Source organism: Halichoerus grypus, chromosome 7, assembly GCF_964656455.1.
Source record: "Halichoerus grypus chromosome 7, mHalGry1.hap1.1, whole genome shotgun sequence".
In the NCBI taxonomy this organism is placed as follows: Eukaryota; Metazoa; Chordata; class Mammalia; order Carnivora; family Phocidae; genus Halichoerus; species Halichoerus grypus.
Genome location: NC_135718.1, coordinates 13,022,575 through 13,037,260, shown reverse-complemented (window position 1 = coordinate 13,037,260; position 14,686 = coordinate 13,022,575). Strand labels below are relative to the sequence as shown.

The window sequence follows — 14,686 nt, the reverse complement described above, 5'->3', positions numbered from 1 at the left end:
CAAATAGCCTCAACCTGCAACAGGATTCAAGGATCCTGCACAACCTAGGATGTCACCTTGCCAGCTCAGGGTTCCCAAGACCATCCAATTAAACCCGATGCTCCCCGCAAACCCTTCGTCCAGGCCTGACCCCCAGACCCCCAAGCTGTCCCAGTCCCAGCCTCCCTCCTGGCCTGCTGCACAAAGCAGTGCGCTTACCCCGGGTCCCGTGCGGTCTTTCTGCAAGCACTCCTCACACCTAATGAAGAGCTCATATAAGCACAATTCCAATTAGTATGATTTCCAATGTTTTCATTTACAATCTATTCACTTAAAGTCAAAATGACATCTTAATGCCACTCAGCAGAGCAATTTGCCCAGAATAAGAAGTGAGCTGCATTTTTGGAAAGACTTACTGCTAGATTTCAGTCCACATTTTTTTTTAATTAAAATACATGGATTGTCTTCACAAACTCTTCCTGAATATTTCATGTGTTTTGTGCTTTACTTGCTGTACATATCTTCACAGCATGCGTATTATTCAAATATTCCCAACAGATGGTCTCAAGTGCTACATATTATATAGCATTAAGTGAATAGCTTGGTAAACAAATGAGTCAAGGATTAAAATATTTTACAGCTTATAAATCATGAAAGATGTTCAATAACAGTACATTAATAAAAAAATCTTTAAATGTAAACATAAAAACATTAAATGCCGCTATTGGATCAGTCAACTGTTTATGACAAATGAATTTTTTCGTAAAACAGGTGGTCGTCTTGTACGGTCTCAGATTAGAACCTAAATTAATCTGAGGCTGGCAACTAGCCTACCTGCACGCCTGGCCTCAACCCTGGTCTCCTCCACCCACCTTCCTTGGCTTTCCTTGCCATCTTCCCCTCATTAACACCTCCTCCATAACCAGGAAAGGAAAGGAAATACGTGAGCCAATTCTGGTAGTCTTTGGACTAACTTGAGCAGAATTTTGCTGAAAGAAGTTCAAACTACAAGTTCAAGTTGAGGATTCTGACCTGGCTGTGACTCTAATGCCCCGAGCTCTCCACAGTCAGCTAAGCAGGTGTTTGGCATAGATGTCTCCACAGAGGAAACAAACCAAAACAAAAAAAACCCCAACCCAACAACTTTTGCCAGTGTTCAGATGGCTTGGAATCCATTTTACGCAGTTAATGTTCTAGCCGTTATTCCACTGAGGAATAAAAAGCAATAAAATGCTCTCCTGCTAGATGCTCTCTCTCCCACCACCCTTATTTTTGATGATGTTACTTAAACCTAATGCATAACGGCCTTTCCTAACTAGTTGGCATTTCTAGTAATGATGCAGGATCTTGCAAGACTTTTAAATTTCATTCTAGATTTCCCTGGAAATGAGAACTCAACCCAGTTTTGATTGTGAAAATAATATAAGCTTTCGAAACTATTTTTTTTAAACATTTTATTTATTTGAGAGAGAGAGAGAGTGAGAAAGATGAGTGGGTAGAGAGTCAGAGGGAGAAGCAGGCTCCCCGCTGAGCCGAGAGCCCGATGTGGGACTCGATCCCAGGACCCTGGGATCATGACCTGAGCCAAAAGCAGTTGCTTAACCAACTGAGCCACCCAGGCACCCAAGCTTTTGGAATTATTTGACAAAATGATTATAACCAGCAAAGTTACAAGGTGCCTGTTAAATAGAGTCTCTCACCTACAGTCATAAGCTGGCCGCATTTGTCCTATTAAGGTTCGTTACCTGATTGCACACACAGAGTCAGGCTTTATTCTACTACATTCCATATGCGGCTGTGTTCTCTATTTCTTCTCTATACTAGTATCTTTGACTTCAGATAAAGACCTCTGTGAGGCGGAGAAGGATGCTGCCTTCCTTAACCAAACGTGGAATAGCCACATCACAACAAAAGGAAGACACTCTAGCCTGTCTGCAGGGAGGCCCATAGTCTCAATCAGAATCCCCAATCTTACTGCACAAACCAAAACATCCGTATCAATAAATCCATAGTATTTATTAAGTACCCACTTTGCATAATGCATTGTGCTTATCTTACGAACATTCTATGATGTTTCATCATACTTGAAGACTAAGTTTCTTTAAAATACAACATGTTCATTTCACCAAAAAAACAGAAACAAAAACAAACCCAAAAAACAAACAAGAAACCCCCTCCCAGATTCATAAATTCAGGACTGGCAAGGAAAGTTATATTAACTTAAAAAACAAAAAAAAAGGATTCTCTATAATAAGCTACCCCAAAAAAGGGCAGGGGCTCTATCTCAATGGTTCTCAAACTTGAAAGTACATTTGGAATACCTGGAGGGCTTATTAAAAGGTTCTGGGTCCTACCCTCACAGGTTCTGATTTAGTCAGTGTGGATAAGGGCCTGAGAATGTGCATTCTAACAAATTCCCAGGTGATAGTGACATTGCTGCTTTAGGGACAACACTGTAAGAACCAGTGACCTACACTAATCACCTTTCCTCACCTGGCTGGAGTCAAATATGGTAGAATTTTTTATTTTATTATTTTTATTATGGTAGGATTTTAAATGGCTAATGTACAAAATCAAGCAAACTATGGAATTGACAGCCATTATATTTTCATTGAAATACGTATTTTATATCCTAAAAAAAACACATGAAAACACATAACTCAATACAAAGTAAGTACTACTAGAAATTGTCATAGACCTTATGACCTTAACACAGCACATTATGTGCCTAACTGATCTTTGGGACACTGAGCTTTTTTGTTTGTTTTTCTGGGGGGGGGGGTTGGTTGATTTTTTTTTTTAATAATTTTTAATGCCGTAAAGTTTTGTTGTTGTTTTTTAAAGATTTTATTTATTTATTTGACAGAGAGTGAGAGAGAGAACACAAGTAGGGGGAATGGCAGGCGGAGGGAGAAGGAGAAGCAGGCTCCCAGCTGAGCGGAAAGCCTGACGGGGGGCTCGATCCCAGGACCCTGGGATCATGACCTGAGCTGAAGGCAGATGCCTAACCGACTGAGCCACACAGGTGCCCCATGTTTTGGGGTTTTTTAAAGATTTTTAAAATTTATTTATTTGAGAGAGAGAGCATGAACAGGGAGAGGGGCAGAGGGAGAAGCAGACTCCCTGCTGAGCAGGTGCCTGGCACGGGGCCAGATCCCAGGACCCTTGAGACCAGGAGCTGAGCCGAAGGCAGACGCTTAACCGACTGAGCCACCCAGTTGCCCCGTATTTTTTTGGGATGCTAAGTTTTAACACAATTTTTGCCAAAAGCAAGACCATCATAAACAAGATACTGAAAAATCGTAATTACCACAAGAAGGGTATGTAAGAGATCCCAAGCTAACATTCTAAAATGCTTTAAACACTAGTGCAGTGGCCCTCCGACCGTAACTTGGATTTATCTGTACAGTTTTCCTTGTTCAAAGCAACTGCATGTCAGGCTCAGGGACAGGCTAATCGGGGAAAGTCTTTGTTCTTTACTGTAGTAAGAAAATTTAATGCGACCCACCCTCTTAACAACTTTTTAAGTGTACAAAACAGTGTTAGCGACAGACACAAGTTTGCACAGTAGAGCTCTAGTCGAGCAGAACTGGAATTGTGTACCCATTGAATGGGGACTCCTCAACCCCTGCAAGAGTCTTGAGCTGGGGTTCTTACATCTCACACACACCCCACATGCCTCTCGGCCAACCCAGTTTTTGATTAAACACAAAATCATTTGTTGGGGGAAGTAAAACACCCAGAGTCTGAATTGCTCTGACGACGACCAGATGGTACATTAGAAATAGTGACTCAGGATGTCGCACACTGGTGGCCCTCGGCTTTGTTGAAAATATGAATTCGTTGCAAACATTTGGAAATCGTATTTCATATAGAAATCTGTATTTCCATTTTCTCTAGGAAGATCAGGTTTAGCAACCCTGGCCTCAGCTTCACTTCCATGTGGCCACATGAGCCCGAGCTGAACAGCTGCTGTCCCCTTTTAGAGGAAGAATTGGGCTCTCCAGATGGCCCCGGCCTCCCCGTAATTGCTACTCTGCTAAGCCTGGCCTGCCTGGTGACCCACCATACTTACCGGGCTCTGTTCACTCTGGAGTTTGCAATCCCTGCACGAAGGCTGTTGCAAATAAGGAAGTTGGCTGGGAACTGCAAGTGACCTGCAGACTTGGTCTCCTACACTCCCCTCTCCCTTCCCAGAGCCTAACAGGATGCAAGTAACGTTCTAATGGTGAAATCTTTACTCTGTTCTAATTCATTAGAAAAGAAATAAATTGTTTGCAAACTTTGGTACTAATATTAGTAACAAACTGGACCACAGCTTCCATTTGGCCACAACACACTATCATTGAAAACCTCTGATAGAGGAATTTGATTCTGTGCTTCCCAGCATCAGTTCTGGCTTTGGGGTAGACCTACCAAATGATGAAACCGCTGAACATAGGGTGTGAGGAGTAAAATAATAGAATCAAGCATTTCTAGTTCATGTAATTATAGGTTTCTAAAAATGTTGCTTCTAAGTAAAAATGTGAAAGCATGACATTTGTGTTATCATGTAAAATTATTTGGGGGAAAAATGTAGAATGCGAGCATCCACGTCACAAGGCCATTACCTTGAAAACCTGAACAGAAACATTTCTGAGACAGGCATTGCATTACAACAAATCCTTTGGGGAAAATGGCCACTTTAATAACATGTCCCTATTCTCAAATTACCCCAAATATCTTTTGTCTCGGTAGACTAAGGAAACTTAAACCTGGGGATAGGCGGAAAGGGGAACAATCTAGAGATATAGTGGGGGAAGTGCAGGGATGTGTTAAATGGGCCCCCCAAAACTGATAGCAGTTCAAAACAGGAAGACGTTCTGGCCTGCAGAGAAATCCCTTGCTCCAAATGTGTGTGATTTATGCCCCAAAACTACTACATATGGATCACATCTCCCAGTCTGGAGTAATACAGCTGCCTGAGAGGCTGCCATCCATATACACAGCCCCATCGCCATGCGACTGGGCCCTTCCATGCCTGCCTCCTGCAGCCAGCAGAGGATGGACAGGCGCACCCTTGGACTGCTGGGCGGAGACAGTGGGGGGTGATCAACGAGTCACTTCTGCACGAGCTGGACAATCCAAAGTGGTAAGAAATGCTATGGGTTTGCCAACTCTGTTCTTGAGTTTCACAAATAGACTTTTCATTCGTCGTCTTACATTTCCTCTGAACCCCTAAATGGTCCTTACCTTACAGGGTTGTTGCAAGGGATAAATGAAATAATGCATAAAGGGAGAGCTTTCAGGCTCGGCCCTAGCCTCCATCTAAATACTCAAATGTCATTTTCTACCCAAACCATAAGCTCCAGCCCTCTGAGGGAGGGCATTCACACCTCTGTTGAAGAATGTCCAGTCTCGGGGGCTTGGAAACCACTCTCTGAATGACTTTTCAAAACTACTTTCCCACAGTGAAGTGAGTTTGTAGGTCTTACAATACGCTTGCTGTAATACGCCAAATAAGAGGCATCCTGAGTATTTTTCAAAGACAAGCAGGACTCATGTAGAAATGCGTGCACTGTACAGTTTTACCTGCAATAAGAAATTACAACTGAATTAAGATTGAACACTTTAATCAACTATAATAAATCGATAATTATATATTATATAAAAATTCTGATTCATGCATCAGATTACATAAATTACACAACTGTCACATTCTGCAATGCTTACAGACTTTTGGGTTTGTACCTGCAAAAATGTATACAAGTTACCAGAGCATTTTACTTAAGAGGATGTAATACTCTTCAGTTATAAATAATGCTTATATCTTTCAAGTACCTACTAAATATATACACTTCTAGATCTGCAGCATTTTTTTTGTACCTCAAAATACAAACCACCTGGAAGTTTCAAAGATTAATAGGTCCAATGCATCATTTTTTACAGACCTCAATTCCATTGTAAGAGTGGAAATTTTCGACACAAGAAAATAAATAAAACGTCAACTCTAGTTTAATGCTTGAAAGCTTCTACACTTATTAAATACATCAGAAAACCCTTCATATGCAGATTAATTAGTTAAGGTGCCACCTATTGCATATTAAATACTTCCAATGATTGCATCTGGATTATTAAAGTTATAAATCTGTGAAAATGGGGGCTTTCGATGTGTGCTGACAGACCCTTACATCTCCATGAACCAGCAGCGCTGTGGTCCTTTACCTCTTACTTCAAAGAGATCGAGTGAATGAGCATGCTTTATACTTCACTTACACACACACACACACACACACACAGACACCTACCGTATCTATAAGACATATGAGTACATGGACATCAAAAAGTTTCAGCTTGAATTACAAATCCAAAGTAGGTCGCTTCTCCTAAAAAGCTACAGAGGAAAATAAAAACTCTAGTGTAACAATTACTAGATACATTAAAGACAGCAGTTTTTTGTTTTCGTTTTAAGATTCTCCTTGCTAAAGAATAAGTACCCTTATGGGGGTGGGAGGTGGGGGGAGGGGGGTGCGAGGATGGAGAAGTAGGTGAAGGAAGGATGTGAGGAAAGCAAGTCTGTCACTAATGAGCTGAGTTTTACTTAGGTTTCCATTCATGAAATCCTTTTAAATACACGGCAACATTTTCACAGCTGGAAAATTACAACAAAATCTTCATTTACTGCCAAAAGCAATAGATGTAGTTATGCATAATCTATGGATAATACTACATTCATGGGAGGGTGGCAAAACTAGGTTCAATGCACAATACAGCAGCAAAAAGCAATACTTGAACGTTTTTCATGAATGGGTGACACGTCACTTTATATACAATTCTAAGCTATAACCCTGGGATTCGGTAAATGCAATTTGAAGTCTAAGTGGTAGGACAGTAGGTTCAATACTTTCAAAGCCGAATTTTAGAAATGGAAGGGGAACCGGTTGGAAAACAATACTGTTTTGAAAGTAACAGCAGAAATACTTTAGTCAGTAACAGAAGTATGTTAGCCTAAGATAGGTTTAGGATAAATATCGATGCTGTGATTTAAAACAATTCTCTTATGGTGGGAACATTCTTCAGCATGCATTGTTTAAGCCTAAAAGTAAAATCTGTCTATGTCTACTGTGCTGTGCATTACTGAATGAGTGCATGTCTTTTATTTCTATGTCTAAACTACTAACAAAATATACCCTTAGAATACTTAAAAGTTACATTTTGGAGAAATTAAATGAAGGTGATCTTTTTTGGCCTTTTTTTCCCTACAATGCTAGAAACTAAAACTACTCTGTTCACACTTCTGCCCAAACACAGGAAACACTGACATGTTTGCTCGGGAATTCATTTTTACTTTTTGATTTTAATGTTTTATATTGACCAAATTATGAAAACTTATAGTAAGTTTGACTCTAGGTCCCGAGCAGAAGTTCATAAACATTGGGACAGAACATTTTCAAGCAGTGACAAGTACAGATTCCGTTTTCAGCACAATTCTTGTCTCAGGTTGAAAGATAAAAATATTGATTCAGTTATAACCGAATCATTCATGTCTGATAAGGCTAATCCTTAACAGTTCCATCCTGGCAGAGAACCTCTCCTTAGAAATGAATTTCCTCATAAAAAGAATAGTAGTATTTGCACAATACTTTTTAATGAATTCTATTTACATAAAACAAATCCCCAATACAAAACGGACATCTCGGTTCATTTTATAAGGAACAAATTTGGCCAAAGCATATTAAAATATCTGCAGATAATCTGTCATAATACTGAAAACACATGGATTTTAGTATTTTAAAAAGTATAAGAAGAGCTTCAGTTATACTAACAGAAAAAAATGCTAAGAATTTTATAATATTTAATAAAACGCTAACTAAAAATGTCACTGTGTTAAAAAAATAATAATTACTAAGACCTCAAATGAGAAAATAGAATTCTAAACCAGATTTTGAGGTTTAGTACAGAAATTTATAAGTGGAAAAAAAAAAGTTGGTAAAAGCTATTTTTCCTTCTCCATTTCTTCATTTAAAAAAATTATTTAACTTTTTGTATTTAGGAAAAGTTCCCAGAATTTCAAAACATATATATGCTCTCATAGGAAAACTAAGGTAACTCAGAAAACACAAATGAGCAATTTTAGCTCACAAATATACAGTTGGCCAAGTATTATCTGATTCAGAATATTAAAATGAGCAAAACTATTCTATCTGCTTTGTACTGAATTTTCAATAAAGTCTTTGTGGAGATAAACATTAGACAAAAATGCAGTTCATTAAAAGCCTGGAGGACATAGGTCTCCATATACGGGTGAATTTTTTCTTTTAAACCAGAAACAGAGATTCAGTGTTTCATGGTAAGTATTTCAGATTTTTAAGGGAAAAAAAAAAGCAGATGACTAGTAATATTTTCATACCATTGTTTTCCACTTTACATTTCAGGCTTATTTTGTACAAATCTATAAAGATAATTCACGGAAGTAATCAATATTTTGGGGGAGCAGACTTAAAAGAGCTGACATAAAATTTTGCAATAAACCAATTCTGAAGGGTGGATGTGGAACAGTGTGTAGAGTGCCATGCTAGTGAAGGGCTGTTCCAACAACTCACTCCTCCTTCAGTGACTCTTATTTTGGTTCAAGACCCAAATGCAACCATCTGTTCTATTATTTACGTAACTTGAAACCAAGCCGAATTCTTCATTCCTAGAATTTGTCCATTGCTTTGGGTTATCAGGCATCTGACGATCACCTACTTTTTTCCCCCTCAGAATTATTTTCAGATCTGACTTCCTAATATTTTCTTTGCTAGTGATTTAAAGGCATTCAGAATCTCAACAGAACAGACTACATTAGCTTCTCTCCTACTTAAACAAAACGCAAATGTTAAGATAAAAAATTAACTCAAGAAATTTGTACTCTTGTGACGCTAGTAAATTTTCCTCATATATGTCACGCTTTAAAAAAAAAGAAAAAAACCTTGGAATCAGTCCTTTTAGAAAAAGAGCAAACATCTGATGCTGGAATAATATACAGGAGCAGCTCATTGTGAAACCAAGATTCGCAAAGTCAAGAGTGATCTGAAGCAGCTTCCCTCTAACACACTGTACTGGCAGCAATGACGACTTGTTTTGCATCGACAGAGCACACACTAGATTTTCAAATTAAGAAATTGGTATCCTAATTTTAGAGGCAATCAGTTGTTTTTAAATGTTCTAGAAACACATGTATACATATGAGGTATATGCATGTATTTTACATACAAAGATACATGAACATACATTCATGTACATATATATGCATATAAAATATGAACTTTTTTTTAGTGTTTATAATGAACAGTATTCCTGCAGCTAAGTATGTCTACAAATTGACTTCTGAGAACCCAGCCAGAGCATCGATTCTGCTTTATGAGATCCATTCCTGAGGAACAGTACGTCACGTACTTCGCAGCTACCCCTAGGCCTGTGGCAGGTTAGTAGGCCGGCACCAGCACCTAAGTGAATCCTAAGGAACTGCTTATTCATTGAGAATCTGGCCCGTTTTCACTTTAAATGTTTCAATTATTGAGCTCACTTCAAAGGTCACTCTTGATGGTCCCTGTTAATATTTACAGGTAAAATAATTTTTCGCAAGGAAACAGTATATAATGACGCCTGATAATGCAGTTTCTTGCGGTACCAAGATTTTCTTCATTCTTTTTCTCTTTCTTCTTTCCTTTTTGCCCCTAATCATAAATGCAGCACAACTGGCTTATTAACTGTTGGCAAATTTGCCAGCCTTCCTGGACGGTTCGTACGGCACTCTGAGGATACTGGGTGTCTCCTCCATGACCCTCACGAGGAGGTTGTCGATGTAGTCCTCGAGTTCCCGGATGTGGGTGTCTTTCCTCCTCAGGAGCTCTTTGTGCTTCACCAGCTCCTGGAGGACCTCCTCGTAGGTCAGACCACGATACCCTGCAGTGGCATCAAAAGGGTTGCTGTCCTGGAATAGGAGAAAGATGGGTCACTTTAGGAGACAGAACATGGCGGGCAAATTCAGAATTATTTTGAACTTCAACTTTTGATTTTTCAAATCCTGATCAAGTTTTTTCTGTGTCTGTGGCTAGAACCAACGCGACTGTTCACACCGCGGCTAGCCTGTCCTGAGGCAAGAATTAGGGCAGATGCACCAAAGCCTTGATTGTGATTCTAAATCCTTCTAGAACCACTTTTTACTTTGTGGACAATGTTCTAATATATGAAATTGACCATATAATTTAGAACTAAGAAATAAAATGTTCTATAACAGATATAACTAAAATAGATTAAAACTAAAGATCTCTAAGAGTTACTTGGAACAACTCTAAGAAGTTACTGAAAACTATACATTTGGACAATGGCTTAGTCCTCATGGAACTGCTTCCAATGAACTGTGGTTTAATGTTATGACTTTGGCTTTCTATTGAAGATGGTTTCAAGAAGCAGCAGTATCCCATGTGCTTCTCCACTTTGCTATGAACTGTTCAAGGCCTCCAGAATTAAATCAATGAGCAGCCTTGGAAGAAGCCCCGTGGGGGTAACTTCTGTTTTAATTTAGAGGCAAACGAAGCTTCTTCTCCCCTGAGGCACCAGTCTATTTCCTCCTCCTCCTAGTGCTAATCCCTATATAACTTATTTCCCTTTTTGCCCTGGTTATTAGGAAACTCGGAGTTCAACTACAATCATGTGAAGGAACACTCAGGATTAGTTTATCTGCGTTCTCTCCTTTCACTTATTATTTTGCTAACCTTACTCTATCGGTATTCTTTTTTACACAAAAATAATATAAACAAAACAGAAAAAGACACTGATTTAATTCATTTTTATTACAAAGCACTCCAATAATAAAGAAAAATATTTGTCAGAAATTTCATCAAAACAGCACTGGAACATCATCTACAGTGTATAATATTTAGATTTATTATATAAACTGTAACATCCAAATATAAAGGAGCAACCTTTATGCCTTTTTATACATAGTTCTATCCTTAAAACTCAACAGCTTAGAACTGGTTTTTATCACTTTCTTTCAAAACACTTCCATTTGGCTGTAAGGAAAAATACACTGAGGAAACCAGTCCCGCTCTCAAGGACTATATCTAATCTATTCCATGGAGGATGGAGAACAGGGACTGGCAGGTGAATGCAAACAGGCCTTTTTCTTTCTTGTTGTCATTGGATTAAATTTGTCTTTATTCATTTTCAGGATCTACTTTAATTTGGTATATGTCTAGTGCTCATCACGAGAGCCGAAGTGTAACTTTTTATCCCCTCGGCCCCAAGGCACCTTGACTTTGCCGATCAGAGAAACACTGAAGTACAGTTATCAGTTTGATGCTTCGGTTACCAAAGTCACTCCCTTCTCAAGGAGAAAGGGAAAAATTCAGGATCGAAAAATGCTCCAACCTCATGGAATCGCTCACGTTTTATAGAGAAGATATAGCTCATGCTAGGCCTTCAGAGACTCTGCCAAGCAGAAATGGATAACAGGCATCCCAAGCAGTGGGCTCTGCTTGTTTAAAGGAGGAAACCAGATTGAAGGCACAGTGGGCTCAACAGCAGGTGATCAGGAGGGAATGGGTGCCAGAAAACAAGGTTCAGGGCAGGGCATGGAGAGACTGAGATGGGAGGTTCCAACAGACCATCGAGGACGCTGGATTATTGCAATGGGAGACAGGAAGCCACTGAAGGTTTCTAAACAGGGGCAGGAAATGACTGAAGCGAAGTTCTAGGAAAATTAAAATGGCAGCAGTGGGTAAGATCATTTGGAGGGGCTGAGATTCTCTGTAAAGCTACTGCAATGTTAAAGTTAGTGAGAGCCTCCGCTACATTAACAGAATGAATAGAGGGGATGCCAATGGAAAATGAGCTTAAATTCTCTAAGACTGTATTTAAAACAACTTATTTTAGCAATAGAAACTGGGACCAGATACAACTTTAGCAGTTGTATTACCTTTGTCCCTAAAAAACATTTAAGAATATCGCTCTACCACAACCCTGGGGACAAGTGTGGTTTACTTTTTCTTCTCTCTCAATCTTTTGTAATAATAAGAGTATACACACACACACACACACACTCACACTCATGTATTTACTAATTTATTTAATTGGTCATGAGCAGTTTAGAGATATAAAACTTAAAATTTCCTAACCACAATCTTATTAAACATTTATTATATTAAGCAGATTTCTACAGAAAAGATAAGACACAGTATTGAGGTAAGTATATTTTTTAAATTTATTAAAAATAAGCTAAACTTTCTTACTGTAACTCAGGTAATTCTGCATAGATTTGAGACAGATACCAGCCTGGGCCTCACTTCCCTTATCTGATAAATGAGATGTTCACCACGGTTCCTTTCAACTCTAAAATTTCCTGGTCTACAAAGTAATTTTTTTTCCTGAACTGCATTTTAGAAAAGTAATAACATCCAACTAATGTGATTTCATTTATCTAATAAAACATATTCTGAAAAATAGGCGTTCTTGTGCGAATTGCAGGGGTTAATGAAATCGAACTAAATGGGTTTCATTACTGACTAGTTGAGGCTGTTTTATGTTTTCTTGGTTTAACATAATAACAGCATCTGAGTCTCTCTAATCTTAATCAAGTTACACATATATGAACTGATTTCTCCAAACTAAGTGATGATACACAGTTAGAAAATCATTTATATTGTTATCTTTAACCACACCAGTACTACCAGATAATGTGATTGAAACTTTTTTTTAAACATTTCTCTAAAGACAATGAGGATGAAAGACATGTTGAAAAATTCTTATTCTGACATACGTAGTCTACATTAATGCCATGATATGAATCAATCTAACGATTTAATCTCTCAAAATAATTCATCATCATCCCAGGATAATGTTCAATGCTTTAAAGCCATAATCTAGAGTAGAAAAGCCATTATTTGGCTTATTTTTCCCCTCACAACCATCTAATACTTATGTACAGACAGATTTCCTGAAAATACATTTCTGACCTTTCAATACATTTTCCATTTGTCCTTTTATGTGAAAATTTTCCCCCAAATTTCTGCATCAAGTTTCTAGGCAGGAAAACATCTTAGAAACACATGTACTATAAACTATATTCTGGAAAAGAATATATAATAATTAAAAACAGTTTTGTGCTTAGTTCCAGATTTTATCCCATATTTGAAAAGCATTTAACCCCTCTAATTTTAGGCCTGAGATTCTCAAACTGACTGATATACTCAATACATATGTATAGATCTACGTCTCCTTCTGTTGTTGATATAGTTCCCAATAAAATAATAAAGATTAATATTAATCCATACAATAGGAAATTAACTTTCTGGTCACAAAAAGTATTTTACTTGAAGAGGAAAACTCTCAGGCAAATACAAAATCAATTATTTTTCCAAAAGATACTTCTAATACTGTTCTCGGAAAAACTTCTAAAACTGAGAAACCTCCAAAATGGTAGAGACCCCCCTAACCTACAGTGGGACTCGGAATTACTTAATATTTACTCCCCTGGCTCCACACAGATAGCACATGTGTTTTTAAGATGTCTTCTTATATTGAAATTTAATGTAAATTTGTCTTCTCTCTTCCCCTTTCACAACCGATCCTTTGTCATTCCGACCCAACCTCTGTTAAAAATTTCCATATGCAGATATCAGAAAATAGGGAGTGGGTGAGAGATCAGCAGAATTATCACAAGAAGTTTTCCAATCGCAATTTTAAATAACAGAGTTGTACAAAAGACTTTGGAGAATTACTAGTGATCTATTTTTACTTCACACATAGCCTAGCCTTTTAAATGAGGAAATGTATATTTTTTGCAATATTTAAATTTCAACAAAAGCAAATTATCAGGACTCAAAATAACTGGAGATTTAAAGAAAGGTTGTCCTGGTAACCAAATATTGGTGGGGCACTAACTGACATCCAAGGCAGCCAGAGGAGAGAGAGAGAGAGAAGATGAAGGCTTGGCATTCTCTGATCATCTCATTATTGTTCTAATGAGGAACTTTGCTCTGGGAATATCATCTCAGCTACTTTCACATCTTTTGTCCTACTGCCTTCATCTCCCTTTCAGTTCTTAATTAGGCCTTAAAGAGCTCGCACTGCCCTTTCAACTGGCTACTCCTCCTGTTTAAACACTGAGCTTTCACAGACAGGTGTTGGCAACAGCATGTAAGACACACAAACTTAATTACAAAATACTATGTCCAGAAGGGGAAAGAAATAACTTGGTGGACGGCTATTATCGGAGAACTTAATGTAAATTACTTCAAACATCTTATAATCTTCAACATAAAAATTGTTCAAATACTTTTCCTCAATAACGCTCGGTAGAAGGATGAGCTTTCTCCTCTTAATTGTATCCTGCAGTAAATTAACAACACCTAGTAATCCTTTCGCTGCCATTTAGAATAGTTAGTATTCCAGAGAAAAATAATCACACATCAAGGATTCTTTTATCACCTTTAAATCCTTTAACTAAAACAATTTTCACATTTTATTTCTTTAAAGAATTCTAAGGATGCTTTTACGGCAATAAATTACAAGATTGGGAAAAGTACATTTACAAGCACAGAGAAATTGTAATTAAGGTTACTTAATAAACAATGGCTGCACATTAGATCGATTTTTTGATGTTGCATTTTGTTTGAGATTAAGTAACCGCCTGATAGAATTCATTTTACTATCTGATCAAAGGCTGACTTCATATATTCTG

At 38.0% G+C, this 14,686-nt stretch overlaps 1 protein-coding gene across 1 annotated transcript in view; it reads right to left on the bottom strand.

The window, feature by feature from the left end:
* Positions 1-5,894: 5,894 nt before the first annotated feature.
* Positions 5,895-14,686, bottom strand: part of RAB11FIP2 (RAB11 family interacting protein 2) — a 42,317-nt gene continuing 33,525 nt past the window's right edge. Inside the window, exon 5 of the mRNA XM_036106499.2 lies at positions 5,895-9,934. Coding sequence (XP_035962392.1) covers positions 9,707-9,934 — 228 coding nt within the window. The 3' untranslated portion in view covers positions 5,895-9,706. The remainder of the gene's footprint in view (positions 9,935-14,686) is intronic.